This window comes from Emydura macquarii, unplaced genomic scaffold (assembly GCF_026122565.2).
Source record: "Emydura macquarii macquarii isolate MOO-44397 ecotype Brisbane River unplaced genomic scaffold, CSIRO-AGI_Emac_v2 contig_3220, whole genome shotgun sequence".
Lineage (NCBI taxonomy): Eukaryota > Metazoa > Chordata > Testudines > Chelidae > Emydura > Emydura macquarii.
In genome coordinates this window covers 2000028-2012945 of record NW_027133357.1, presented here as the reverse complement: position 1 = coordinate 2012945, position 12918 = coordinate 2000028, and the positions used below count along the sequence as shown (strand labels likewise).

At 50.8% G+C, this 12918-nt stretch overlaps 1 protein-coding gene across 2 annotated transcripts in view; it reads right to left on the bottom strand.

The window, feature by feature from the left end:
• ADORA1 (adenosine A1 receptor) overlaps positions 1–4001 on the bottom strand; it is a 54519-nt gene extending 50518 nt beyond the window's left edge. Inside the window, exons 1-2 of one of the 2 annotated variants that reach the window (XM_067531498.1) lie at positions 3541–4001; positions 2430–2810 (exon numbers count right to left, since the gene is read on the bottom strand). In XM_067531498.1, the coding sequence (XP_067387599.1) occupies positions 2430–2770 (341 nt within the window). In that variant the 5' untranslated portion in view covers positions 2771–2810; positions 3541–4001. The remainder of the gene's footprint in view (positions 1–2429; positions 2811–3540) is intronic. The other variant, XM_067531499.1, reaches the window with a different exon arrangement.
• Between the last annotated feature and the right edge of the window lie 8917 nt (positions 4002–12918).

Below are 12918 nucleotides of genomic sequence, written 5' to 3'. Positions count from 1 at the left end.
AATCTGATCTAATTTACCAATCACGGATAACTTGCTGAAATCTCACAACAATGAAACCATGCGGAAGATGAAAGAAAATCAGAAGTGGAAGCAGAATTATTTTGACAAAAGGGCCTGTGATCTCCCATCTCTTAACCCAGGTGATAGAGTTTGCCTGAGGAATCACACCTCTAATATTTGGGGCCAAAGGGGATCATTAAAAAACAGCTGCATCCAAGTCTTACATAGTTCAAACAGTCAAGAGAGACACATTTCAACGTACTTTAAGGGACCTAAAAGTAATCCCAGAAAGTTCCAAAACATTGACAGTTGATGTGGATTCTGTCATTTTCCAACTGACTGATCCTTTATCATCAACAGATAAAAGAGAAACTGTAAAGGAACAAGAGAACAACTCAGACTCTAAGGAAAGGCTGATACTGAGAAGATCAGAGAGGGAGATTAAACGTCCTGAAAGACTCAGAGACTTGCTAACCTGCCTGGAGAAGGGGTAATTGAGGAAAGTGAGCAGTAAGGCTCACTCCAGAATGATGTGCTGGTAACATCTCCTCTGTAGGTACTTAACACATTGGGTGTATGGAAATGTACTAGATGGATTGAAAATTTAATGTATGTGTTATAAGATTGTTGTTAGCTGTTTGTCTATAGGTATTTAAAAGCTAATTGGTTTTTCTTTAAGAGGAAAGATGTAGAGATATATTTGTGGAAGATCATCGTTTAGAGATGGCTCCCTCATATGGGACAATATTATGCCAGGGAAGCTGGGATTTAGAACACCATGTAGCTGTGCACAGCAGTTCCCCACAGATGCGCTCTAGTCTGTTTTAATAAAAGTTTTATTCCTTTCTCATTCACTGGTTTGTTATTTATTGAACCCCAAGATCATTACATGCAGCATGGTCTGGGGGCACCACTGTCGTCCCCTGCCATGGAGCCCTGGGAAAAAACTGCTAAGAGGAGCCAGCCAATGACTCCAGCCAGCAGGCGCCGAAGCAGGAACCTCTGGACATTCGGAAAACTTCCTACAGTAGATATCCATCTAGAAGCCACACAGCTCCAGCACCACATCTATGAAACATTGCAGCTCCAGCACCACCATATCTAGCAACCATGCACCTCCGGCACCACACATACTCAGCATATCGAGTAACTATGCATCTCCAATACCATCACACACGCCCAGTACATCTAACCTTGCACCTCCAACACCACCACGCATACTCAGTACATGTAGCAGCAACACAGCTCCAACGTCGCCAGGCATACTCAAATATCTAGCAACCATGCTGTGACTTTCAGCTCTTCCATGCATACCCAGCATATCTACACACCAGGCACTTTCAGCGCCATCATGAGTTTCAGGGTCTCTGTCGTGAAAAGGCCACTGCAGCCCAGGAGCACCAGGGGAGCAGCGGAGAAGTGAAGGGGTTAAACATTTCATATCAGAGCTACAGAGTTCAAACAAAGTGCATTCCCTGATTTATACCCAGCGCTCTGCCCAGGCACAACGTGATGGCAATTAGACGTCACTTACTATAGGCTTGGCTTTATCAGCAAACATAGAGCAAGGAGGAAAAGGATCCCAGAATTTCTTAACTTACGAGTGTTTCCACAGCCAGCGCTTCCCCAGGATGCAGAGGAGAGCAAGTGGCAGGCTTTGAAAGAGCACTGGCTCGCTTTCTCTCTGCCCCGAGGAAGCGCCACCCTCAAGAGCCCCTGTGTAGCACCGGCCCCAGACTGCTAGGTGCTTTGGATGCCCCAGAGCTATTTTATCAGACACTTGGTTCCCATGCCCCACCCTGAGCGGGGGAGTCATGCTCAGGCCGTCTTCACATTCCTGCTGTCCAAAGCATGCCAGCGTCACGCAGCTAATCCCGGCTCCAGTGGCGCTCAGCCCCGGGGCGCACTTTTTTGTTCTGTGCCAGCCTGGGAGTGGGGAGGGGGGGGGGGATGGATCCACATGGCGCAAGGCACATGGCAACAGGAGTGCAATTGGCAGTCACATTCTAAACAAACACATCCTGGGAGGAAGTGTTAAAGCAAAGTGTTAAGTGTGTGGGTAGGCCACCTGTCTGGGTGCAGCCTCTCTGTCTCTTCCCCCCCATAGCATCTGCAGCACCCAGCCACTACCAGCGGAGCGGTCCGCACTGCCATCACGATCACGACAGGCTGGCCTGTCAATGCGTCAGCTGTGTCCGGCATGATGGATGGATGGACAGACAGCCCCACAGTCCAGACCTCTAAGTGGGATGGCGACGAGGGGGTGATGGGATATGAGACACTGACAGTGGCACTGCTGCTGCTGAGGGAGTTGGGGTGTTCCAGATCTCAGCCGGGATCGGACTTGTCTTAATGCTGACAGCAGCAGCTTCCTGGCTCTGCCACAAGGTGACAGCAGAGGCTCTGCTGCATAAATGGGGATTTCCTACCTTAGGGGGATCTTCACTCGCAGGTAGCGATCCACCGCGATGGCCAGCAGAGCCAGGATGGAGCTCTCCGTGAGGATGAGGACAGGGCATGCCACCATCAGGCAGGTGTAGAACTCAGTCTGCGGCCCGATGTTGATAAGGATGGCAAGCGGGATGACCAGGGCGCCCACCGCCACGTCAGCCACGGCCAGCGAGACGATGAAGCTGAAGGTGGCGTCCTGCAGAGCCTGGTTCATCCTGACAGCCCAGATCACCAGGATGTTCCCTGGCACGGACACCAAGGCAATCAGCACCTCGATGGTGATGTAGGCAGCCTGGAAGGCCGAGACGGACTGTGCCATAGTGCTGTGGTGGCTGCTGGTGACAGGGCCCTTCGGTCAACTGCAAACACATGGGAAAGACAATTACCCTGGCACTGGCATTGTGCATAGGCTACATACTGGAGATGAGCTGTGAGGACAGCAACCCTCATGGGCCCACTCCCTTGCCTGCCCACCCCCACAGCCAGCCACCTGTCCCCTCCCCGCAGCCGGCTACCCCTGGTCATCCCTTCACCAGTTCAGCCGCCCGACCCCCAGGAAGCCAGCCACACCCCACCACCAGCCACCTCCTCCCACCCGTCCACTCCCCCCGCATCTGGCCACCCCCTCGCCTGGCCACCCCTCTAGGAAGACAGCCACCCCCCCCATCTACACCCCACAGCCAGCCGCTCCCTCCCACCCGTCCGCTCCCTCCGCAGTCAGCCACCCCCTCCCACCACCAGCTATCACTCCCCCCCCCCCACAGGAAGCCAGCCACCCCCCCATCTGCCTTCCCAGCCGGCCACCCCCTCCCAAGCCCATCACCCCCACACCTGTCCCCCCCACACAGGAAGCCAGACACACCCCCATCTACACCCCACAGCCGGCCACCGGTCCACTCCCCCCGCAGCCGGCCACCCCCCCACCTGGCCAAGACCCTGCGCCCCGGAGCAGCGGGCGCCCCCCAGCCGCAGCCGGCCCGGCTCCCAAGTGGCTGCGCCCCGCACGCCCGTCCGCTCCTCGCCGGCAGGTGCGGTCCGGCTCCCCCCAGGCCTAGCAGCCGGCCCCCCGCGGGGCAGCCGCGGACTCACCCCGTCCGACCGGCCGCCGGGGTTACTGGGGTCTCCTCCCGGCCCGTCCCCCGCAGGGCAACGCCCGGGACATCCCGCTCCCCGGCCCCCAGCGCGCCGCCCGCGGGCCCCCGCAGCCCGCTCCTGCAGCCGGCTCCTTGCCCTTCGCACCCCGCGCTCGGGCGCTCTCATCAGCCGGGCCCCGCCGGCCAGCCCGCTCCCGCTTGTCCCGCAGGCTCCGCTCGCCGCCCGCCGGCCGCTTCCCCCAGGCCGCTCTGGCAATCACATGGCCCCGCGACGCACCGCGCTCAGCCCCTGCTGCCACATTGGAAAGAGCTCGCTAGCGCCCGGCTCCGCGGCAGCTGCTCCCGGGACAGCTCGGAGCCGCTGGGCTGCAGTGACTTCACGGCAGGGGCGTGCATCGGCCCCGTGGGGCTCAGCCCCCCCGCCCCAAACCAGCTTCCGGCGCAGCGTCAGACACAGGCTCCACACCAAAACCAGCCCTAGCCCGAGACCCAGCATCCGACCCCTGCCCACACTCCCCACCGGCAGGAGAGCCTCAGAGCCCCACCACCCCAGAGTGAGTTCCAGGCTCAGCCCCATCTTCAGGACCGCCCCACCCAGAACCACACCCCGCCACCACCTGTGCCTCACCCGGCCCTCGCTGTCAGGTTTTTGCTTTGCACCCTGGTATATATCAGTCCAATGACTGTGTCCCGCAGCGTGTGCCCTCAGGCTCAGATGGAGCGCAAAGCATTACCCTCTGCCGCCATGGGCTTGCGGCGGTGATGGAAAGTGTCTGCGGTCTGCCAGGGGACCCAGCACAGCCCTGGGGTGGAGTGGGACTGCCAGCCCTGGCAGAACTCCCGGGGGAGGATGGCTTTTAAACACTGCCTTCTGAAGATGAATTCCCTCAGTACCTTCTGGGGCGGTTTCCAAACTCGAGCCCCTCGTGAGCTGGGCTGGAAGTGCCTGAGGATAGAAGAGATGCAGGGGGGGTGGGAGGGACGACGGTCTCACCTGCACTTGTGTTTAGTTCAGCAGAGCCAGGTTTGGATGTCCTTACTCATGGGAGCACCACTGAGTCCCACTGACATCAGCAGGGCTGTGCATGGGCTCAGGTACTATTCAGTGCTAGGGGAGTAGGATGAGGACTGCGGTTTGGAGGCAGAGCTGCATCTGAAGAGAGGCCAACAACATTCGAGGCCACACCTCTGCCGTATGCTACAGAAGTAGTGGTTAGAGTGGTTAGTAGCTGTGCTATGCCGCTAGCTGTGGGATTGTCCGACCCCCCCACCCGTTGTATTCCCCAATAGGAATGCACTGTCTGTATTTGCAAGGCTACAGAGTAACCCCAGGCTGGTCAACATGATCATCCAGCCCCAAAAGTCCTAAAATTTGTTTGCGCAATTAGTAGGGGTCTGAAAGGTTACAGAACTAGATTTGTCTCAGGTTAACTATTAGATGTAGTTCAAGCAAGAGTCTCAAAAATACTAGGGCATACACACCCCTTGTGGCACAGGTAGCTATGAAACGGCGTTGCCTTTCAAACTTGCGTGTCTTGCAGCTTTGCAGGGTTGAGCTCCCTCAGCTCAGCAGCCATTGTGCTCCCAGGATTCAGCAGGGATATAACATTGTGCTGTCTCTAAGGCAGTGGTCCCCAAACTTTTTCCATCGTGCCTCCCCCTGCGCCCAGGTGGGAGCTGGGGCTGGGAGCGGAGCCATGGTCAGGGCTGGAGCCAGGGTCAGGAGCGGGGGCTGGCCAAAGCTGCAGCTGGGGGTAGGGCTGGAGCAGAGCTGGGGACAGAGTGGGGCTGGATAGCATTGGGGGCTACCTGGCCCTACTACATCCCATGGAGACTGGCCTGGCCCCACCACATCCCCACTGAAGGTTCTGCTGCGTCCCCTTAGGGGGGCATGCCCTACGGTTTGGGGAACACTGCTCTAGAGGGAGTTGACGTTTGTTCTTTCTTGCTCAGCCGGTCTCATAACACTAAAGGAAAGGGTTGCTCTCTGTGGCCAGCAGGTATAGTAAGCATTGGGAGGAGGAGGAGGGGTTGGCAGAAACATTTTTTTTTATCTATGGTACTTCTCTGGCCCTCTGAGTATCTGAGAGCATCACAAATGTTAAGTGTATTTATCCTCACACACACCTGTTCGGCAAGGCAATGTTATTATCCCCATTGGATAGACGGGGAACTAAGGCACAGAGGGACTCAGGGTATGTTTACACAGCTGCTGGGAGATGTAATTCCCAGCACCGGTAGTAGACACATAAATTAGCTCTGCTCCAGCTAGCACCTAAAATAGCAATGTGGCTGTGGTGTCACCTTGGGGGAGCCATCCCAGTACAATCCCACCTGAGCCTTGGGTATATACTCAGCAGACAGCTAGCCCAAGGCACTGCACTGCGGTTTTCAGGTGCTCACTTGAGCAGAGCTAGCCCATGTACTACCCTTTCTATGATCACATCTCCCAGCTGCTGTGTGGACATACCTTCAGTGACCTGTGCAAGGTCAGGCAGGGAGTCTGCAGCAGAGTGGGGACTTGAAGGCCCAGGCCAGTAACTAACCATTGGGCAGCTTTCCTCAAAGAGAAGCAAGTGAAGGAGCAACAAACCTGCCTCCTGGCTAAAAAAACCCCCAAACACCAAACAAACAGAAAATCTAAAAGACCAGTTATGGAAATATGGGACCATTTCCAGTTTCACTAAAAGGAGGAACAAGGGGGATTTTATGTCTGCGGGTTCAAAGTATGTTTTTATGAAAACGTTGTCAAGGCCAGTGATTAAAAAAAAAGATAAATTTCTCTAATGCTGTAGGGCCAACTGGCATTTGCTGGATTTAGGCTTTCCACTGGAACTAGGTGACTTCCAGTATGAAGTCTTGACAGAGGCTCTAAAAATCAAGAAGTGCCAAAAACTAACTTTCCAGCTGAAAGATCTAAGTTCCATCTAAGGGCACAAGTGGAAGGAGAAAATCTCTCTGAATTTCTAGCCAGTCTGCCAAAGCTTTCACTGGGTTCTGGCAAAGACTGCACATTCATTTTGCAGACAAGAATAAGGAATAAGGAAATGTCTTTACTTGTGATTGTGATGTGATTAATTTGAGGTGGCCATATGAAGAACACTTCTTTTGCCAGGCCCAATGATACATTTCATAATGCTGGCCACTTCTAGGTTTCTTGACTAGATCCCTTCAGATAATGATCAACAGTTTGTGTCTGAGGAATTTCAAATATTCCTTCGGGAAATTAAAGCACCCTTGTTCTGCTAATTATCACCCAGCAGCAATTGGATCAACAGAGAGCTGTGGGCAGACACTTGGACTGGAAGGAAAAATGTAACTAACATTAGAATGGACCAAGAAGTTCCTGCAGAAACGTTAGAATATTCAAGTGCCATGATCTTAGCATGATCATTTATTACTGTGGTGCTGGATCTATACAGATTATCGGTCCATGTCCCAAGGAACATGCAGTCTGAAAGGGACAACAAACAACAATACAGACAGGAGAAGCCCAGGGAAGTGAGACCATCTCTTAAAAATGTAGTGGGTTTTTTTGATAGATAAATAATCGGACTTAATTAAAACTACGGCTAGCATGTGTCTCTTGACTGGGGGATGTCCATGTGGCCATTGTTATTATGTATATTGTATTACTGTCAGGGATCAGGGCTCCATTGTGCTAAGTGCTGTACAAACACGGGACAAAGATGGCTCGTTCTCTGAAAAGCTCACAACATAACTTCAAGACAACGTAAGTACATGACGAGTGATCACAACACCCAGATGGGGGCAGGTGCAAGGTAACAATGAGGCCATTATGAGCACCCTGATGGGCAGCAATCTTGGCACACCAGCTGCTGCCCCATTGTCAAGTTCTTTGTATGCATCCCACCAGCAAAGGAGGACGGTAAGGGGCAGGAGCACCTTGAGGTGACTAGAGGAGGTTTATGGGGTGATCCCCCTGCGGGGTGCCAGGGGAAAAAGCATGAAGGTGCTTGTTGGACAATTTGACCAATGGGCGCTGGCGGCTGGCACCACTGGCAGAGTGCAGGCAGGAGTGTGTATCTCTGTAGCGTATATGAGATAACAGATGAGGATGGTGATAGGCCATGATGGGCCTTAAAAGCAAAGGTGAGTAGCTAGTGTTTGGCATGGCAGGGAAGCCGGCAGAGGGACATGTAGAGAAGGGCGATAAGGCCAAAACACCAAGCCAAAACAGCAGTTTGGTGAATGGATGTAAGTGCAGCAAGAAAGGATTTACACAGATGGGGGCTGAGGGTGCAGTAGTCAAGATGTGAGATGATGAGGGGCCTGGATGAGAGATTTAGCCCTATGGACAGAGGACTGGCCTGTGACCCGTATATGCCTAGAGTAGCCCACTTGAAAATGCCAAGGTCAGTGCAGGCTGCAAAAAGGAGAGCAGATTCTCCCAGAACTTGTAGTTACCACTGAAGTTAGATTCCCCAACCAGTCACAAACAGTGCTCCCAATTCCCCGCACTGATTATTAAGAAACTAAAACAAGAAGTTACACTGCCCCCTTTATTACATTTCAGTCTCTGGGGCCCATTCAGCAACTAGGTCCAGAAAAGGGAGAAGTTATTTAAAACTCCGCTCACTGAATCAAATATTCTCCTGATTCCCAAAGGTTCAGCCACATAACCAGATCAATACTGGTTTGGATCTTACCCAAGATACCATGCTGCCAGCCAATCCTTTAGTAACTAAAACTAAAAGTTTATTATAAAAGGAAAGAAACAAACAAGGAGAGAGATGTTAAATGATCAAAGCAATCAGATACATAGAAATGACTCCAAAGTCCATATATATCAGATTCTTAGCAGTATTCTTAGCAGGCTTGTACAGTTCCTCTGGTGTACATCGAGTACCTGGATGGATTTGTCAGTCCTTTGTTTCAAAGCTTCAATTGTAGAGAAGTTGATCCAGATGTAGAACTAGGAATGAAGAAAAAATGGAGATGATGCAGCTGCCTTTTATGTCCTTTTGGCATGTGGCTTGTCCCAAACATAAACTCACAGTGCATGGGGCATGGAAAAACACTTGGAGTTCCCTGTCCACAGACATGTCTCTACATGCCATAGGCGTAGCCCCTGGCTTCTCTCCCTGGGCTATTGTATTGCTAATTGCCCTTGATGGGCCCTTAAGCAGACTGGAAAGTGATGCTGCTAATCTGCCTGAGGGTGTTACCCAGTAGCTGAGCACCAGTTTTGAGATACAAACATATCACACATATTTATAACTGACAATACAACGGTGATACATACACACAGATGAGCTCATCATATTTAGCAAATCATAACTTTTCCAGTGATACCTTAGATGGCATATCTTGTAACATCCATTGCAATTTTGTAATATTGGTATTAATAATATTATAAATGGTCACTCATATTTCAGGCAGTGTCACATGGCCGAGCTCAGAACTGGCTTGAAGAAAGAAGTGGCAGGATTTTGCAATGGCCATGGCATGCACATGCCAGAAAAGACCTTTGCTATCACATTCAGAACTGCAGCTAAAGCAGAGGAAAAACTATGCTCTTTCTGGCAGTAGAGGAAAATGGAATGAGTGTGTGTGACACTCTTGTACCTCAAAGGAGCACCCTGGAACTTGTCATATAATTACGCTATGTTTTGTACAACGTATACCTTGTGAGATATCATTTTAAAAAATTTTGATCTGCTGAACATTAATATTCTGTTGGATTGTATGTGCTATCATTCTATGTGAAGTTATGAAGTATTGAAATATGTGTTCCTGAAACATGTTGTGTGGTTGGGAGATGCCCACAGCCTGACTTTCAATTGCAACAAAGGACCAGGCAGATATGTGCTGATGGCCAATTAAAGGGAATCCACTCTCCCAAGGGCCCTCCCAGAGACTTCTCAGAGAGAGCATGGAGGCAATGGAGACTGCCTGACCAATGGGGGCTGCCTGACCCCCACGTCACAGCAAGGATCTTTCTATAAGCTGGAAGAAGGTATAAAAAGAGAGACAGTGGCATCATCACTTAGCGTCTCTCCCCTCCCCTCAACTCAAGACTTGGAAGAACATCTGGAAGACAAAGACTTTGAACTGGGGAAGGGTGGTCCTGTGCTGAAAGAAAGATAATCCTAGGCCAGCCTGTGTATTGAGGAACTGTGACCTCCTTGTACCATCTGTCAGGACGAGACATTGTTTGATTCCACGCTTGCTTAAACTAAAAGTTTAGGATTTAGAATGCATGTTTACCTTTTATTTTCTTAAGGTAACTATCTCTGATCTTTATGCCTACTACTTAACATCTATCTGTAGTTAATAAATCTGTTTTATATCTGACATAAACAGTATATTTTGGTTGAAGTGCTTGGAAAATCTCAGCTCAGGGTAACAAGGGCTGTTGCATGTCCACTACCCTTTTGTCGGAGTGACAAACTAGGTAGTGAGCTTACATTGGCCAAGCTTCTGACCAGTGTAAAACGGTACAGCCCTGGGGTGTAGGGCTGGAGCTGTGGGGAATTGGCTGGAGCCACTCTCTTGATGGTCTATGCGTGGCTGGGAGATCATCATGAAACTCTGTTGGATATGTCCCTGCCTGTGAATGTCTGTGTAAATGCAGTGCCTGTCAAAGGTTTGTAGCGTGACATCAGCACCCCAGTATCCGAGGCAGCCCAGGCTGGTGCATTTGAATGGCTCAGTGGTCCCACAGCCCAGGTTGCACCTTGGCGACCCTGTCACGTGGCGTGCGTGGAGGGAGGGGTGTAAAAGAGTCAGGAAATCCATGAGTTGCCCTATGGGAGGAAGTTTACATTGATTACAGGCCACCAGCCTCTCATTAAAGTTCTTGGGTTCAAAATGGGACCCCAGGGCCAGCTTTAGCGGCTGCTGCATAACAGAGTTGGGCCCCACTGTTGGTCTCTTCTCACTCCGAGGGTCAGAATACTCTCAAATGCTCTGCACTGCCTGTACTTCCAAAGTGCTCAGCTCCTGTTGAGAATGATGGAGGCCCCACTGAGAACCATGCAAGCTGCTTGGTGCTGAGCTCTCTTGAAAAATCCAGCCCACGACATCAGGTGGACACCATCTGCTAATGCACCGTCCTTGTAGCACGCCCATAAGAGTGGGAAAACTCGTTTAGGAATGAATGTGAAATAAATGCAGAGGAGGTTGAAGAAGCCTCCATCTGAGAAAGATAAAACTGCATGAACTCAGGGCTTGTGCAAGCCTGATAGGTGATGAACTGATGCCACATGGAACCCTAAATGATGCTCTCGCTGCTGTATGCTGAAGGGATACATAGCTGAGTGAGGCGGAATTCATTTGTTTCATCCACAGTTCAGTATGTCAGCATCTGCCTCTGAAAGGTCCCAGCCTGCAACCACCCCGTCTCCTGGGCCTTCTCTCCCTGTTGCCCTGCAGGCCTTCCTTTTCAGGAACCACCCAGTCTGATTCTCCCCAGCTGGGTCTAATCCTTAATTACCTATCATCCCTCCACATCCTGCAGAATAGACTAATTGGGCTCTCTGGCTCTCCTTAGCCCTGTGACTGCCAGAGTGGGCTGTACACACCATGTATAGTGGGAGACCACATCTGTCCTTTCAGGGACCATGGGGGGAATTGTGGGAAGGCACTGGAGGATTTAGCACCTAGGGGGAATTAGCTTGCATACAGAATGGGGATTTTAGCAGCTGATGAGCTGTACTCACTTGAGCTTTAGTCCATACCATCTTGAGCAAGGCTGGTTCTAGGGATAGGCAGGTAGCATGAATGGACTAGGCATCATCTTCCAGGAGGCACAGAATTGCTGTGTCACTGTCCCCCTCTTCTTCCTCCTTTTGTTTGCGTTAATTAGCTGGCCTTTTATGTTACTGTATTTTTTGCTCTGCTGATTGGCTGGCTGTGTGGGTTTGTTTTGGAGGGTTTTTTTAGCTTGGCCACTCAGGAATCTTTCAGTTGCTATCAGCTTTCTGAGCCTTCAGTTCATATTTTCAAGCTTTTCTGCTCTAAGATGTGGGCTATAAACATACTTTTAAAATGAAGGCTGAGATTTCCACATAATCACATGACTCCAGGAGCTAGGGCCATAAGAAAAACACCAAATATCACATGACTTGTGATAAAAACATGAAAATTGGAAACACTGCATAAAATGGGGACAATAATATCTAGTTCTTATCTAGCTTTTTTCATCCACAGATCCCAAAGCACTTTACAAAGGACGGCAGTATCATTGTCCCCATTTTACAGACGGAGAAACTGAGGCACAGATAAAAGTGACTTGCCCAAACTCACCCAGCAGGCCAGAGAGAGACAAGAATAGGGTGCAGATTTCCTGAGTCCCAGTCCAGTGCTCTATCTGTTGGGCCACACTGCCTCCTGGAAGCACACTGATCTTTCTGCATGACCGGGATCTGGCTGACTATTTTGTTGTTACTGAATGCTATTTGTGGTTACCTGGTACAAGAGGTTTCCAGAGAGAAAGAACCCAAGTCCAGCATAAAGAGGAGTCTGAGTGACAGAAAGAAGTGCTGTCTGCGACAGTAAGCTAAATGTGTGGGCTGCAGAGCCCCTTCCCAAAAGAAGCTGCCAAGAAACTGGCTGCAGTCAGCCGGTGCACTGTTTCATCTAAAACTCAGCGTATGTCTACCCTACAACTGGATATGTGATGCGGCACATGTTGATGTACCCACGCTACTTTTGATCTAGCACTAGCAAGTACCAATAGCAGCAAAGCCGCGACAACACAGACATCAGCGTGTGCTAGCCACCTGAGTAATTACCCAGGGTCCCGATGGGCTTCCACACGGCCTTCATGCTATCGGTAGTGGAGCTAGCTAGATTAAAGCTAGGATGAGTATGTCTCCAGTCACACCCTCTGACGGCAGCAGTAGACAGACCATAGTGGCGGCAGGCAGGCTGGGGCTGAAGGATACAAATCTTGTGTACTTTCCCTGTTCAGCACTGCACTGCTCCCTGGGGTCAGAGATCCCCTACACTGCCCTCTCTAGTGATTATGCATGACTAATTTTAAAGATGGTTGCAGTTCTGTAGCCGTGTGGGTCCCAGGATATTAGAGAGACAAGATGGGTGAGGGAATATCTTTTATTGGACCAGCTTCTGCTGGTGAGAGATACAAGCATTTGAGCTACACAGGGCTCCTGAAGAACTCTTCTCTTTCCCCAGTGGAAGTGGTCCAGTAAAAGATATTACCTCACCCACTTTCTCTGTGTAATTTTAAAGTGACAGTACCACAACATACAACAGCGAGCATGGATTCGGAACTGGATTATGCTTAGTTTATATAAATCCAAGCCTCAACCACCGTACCTGCAAGGGGGGAGAAACATGTGGGTACAGGGTATCTTCTGAGGAGCTGTTCATGATGTACCCCGGG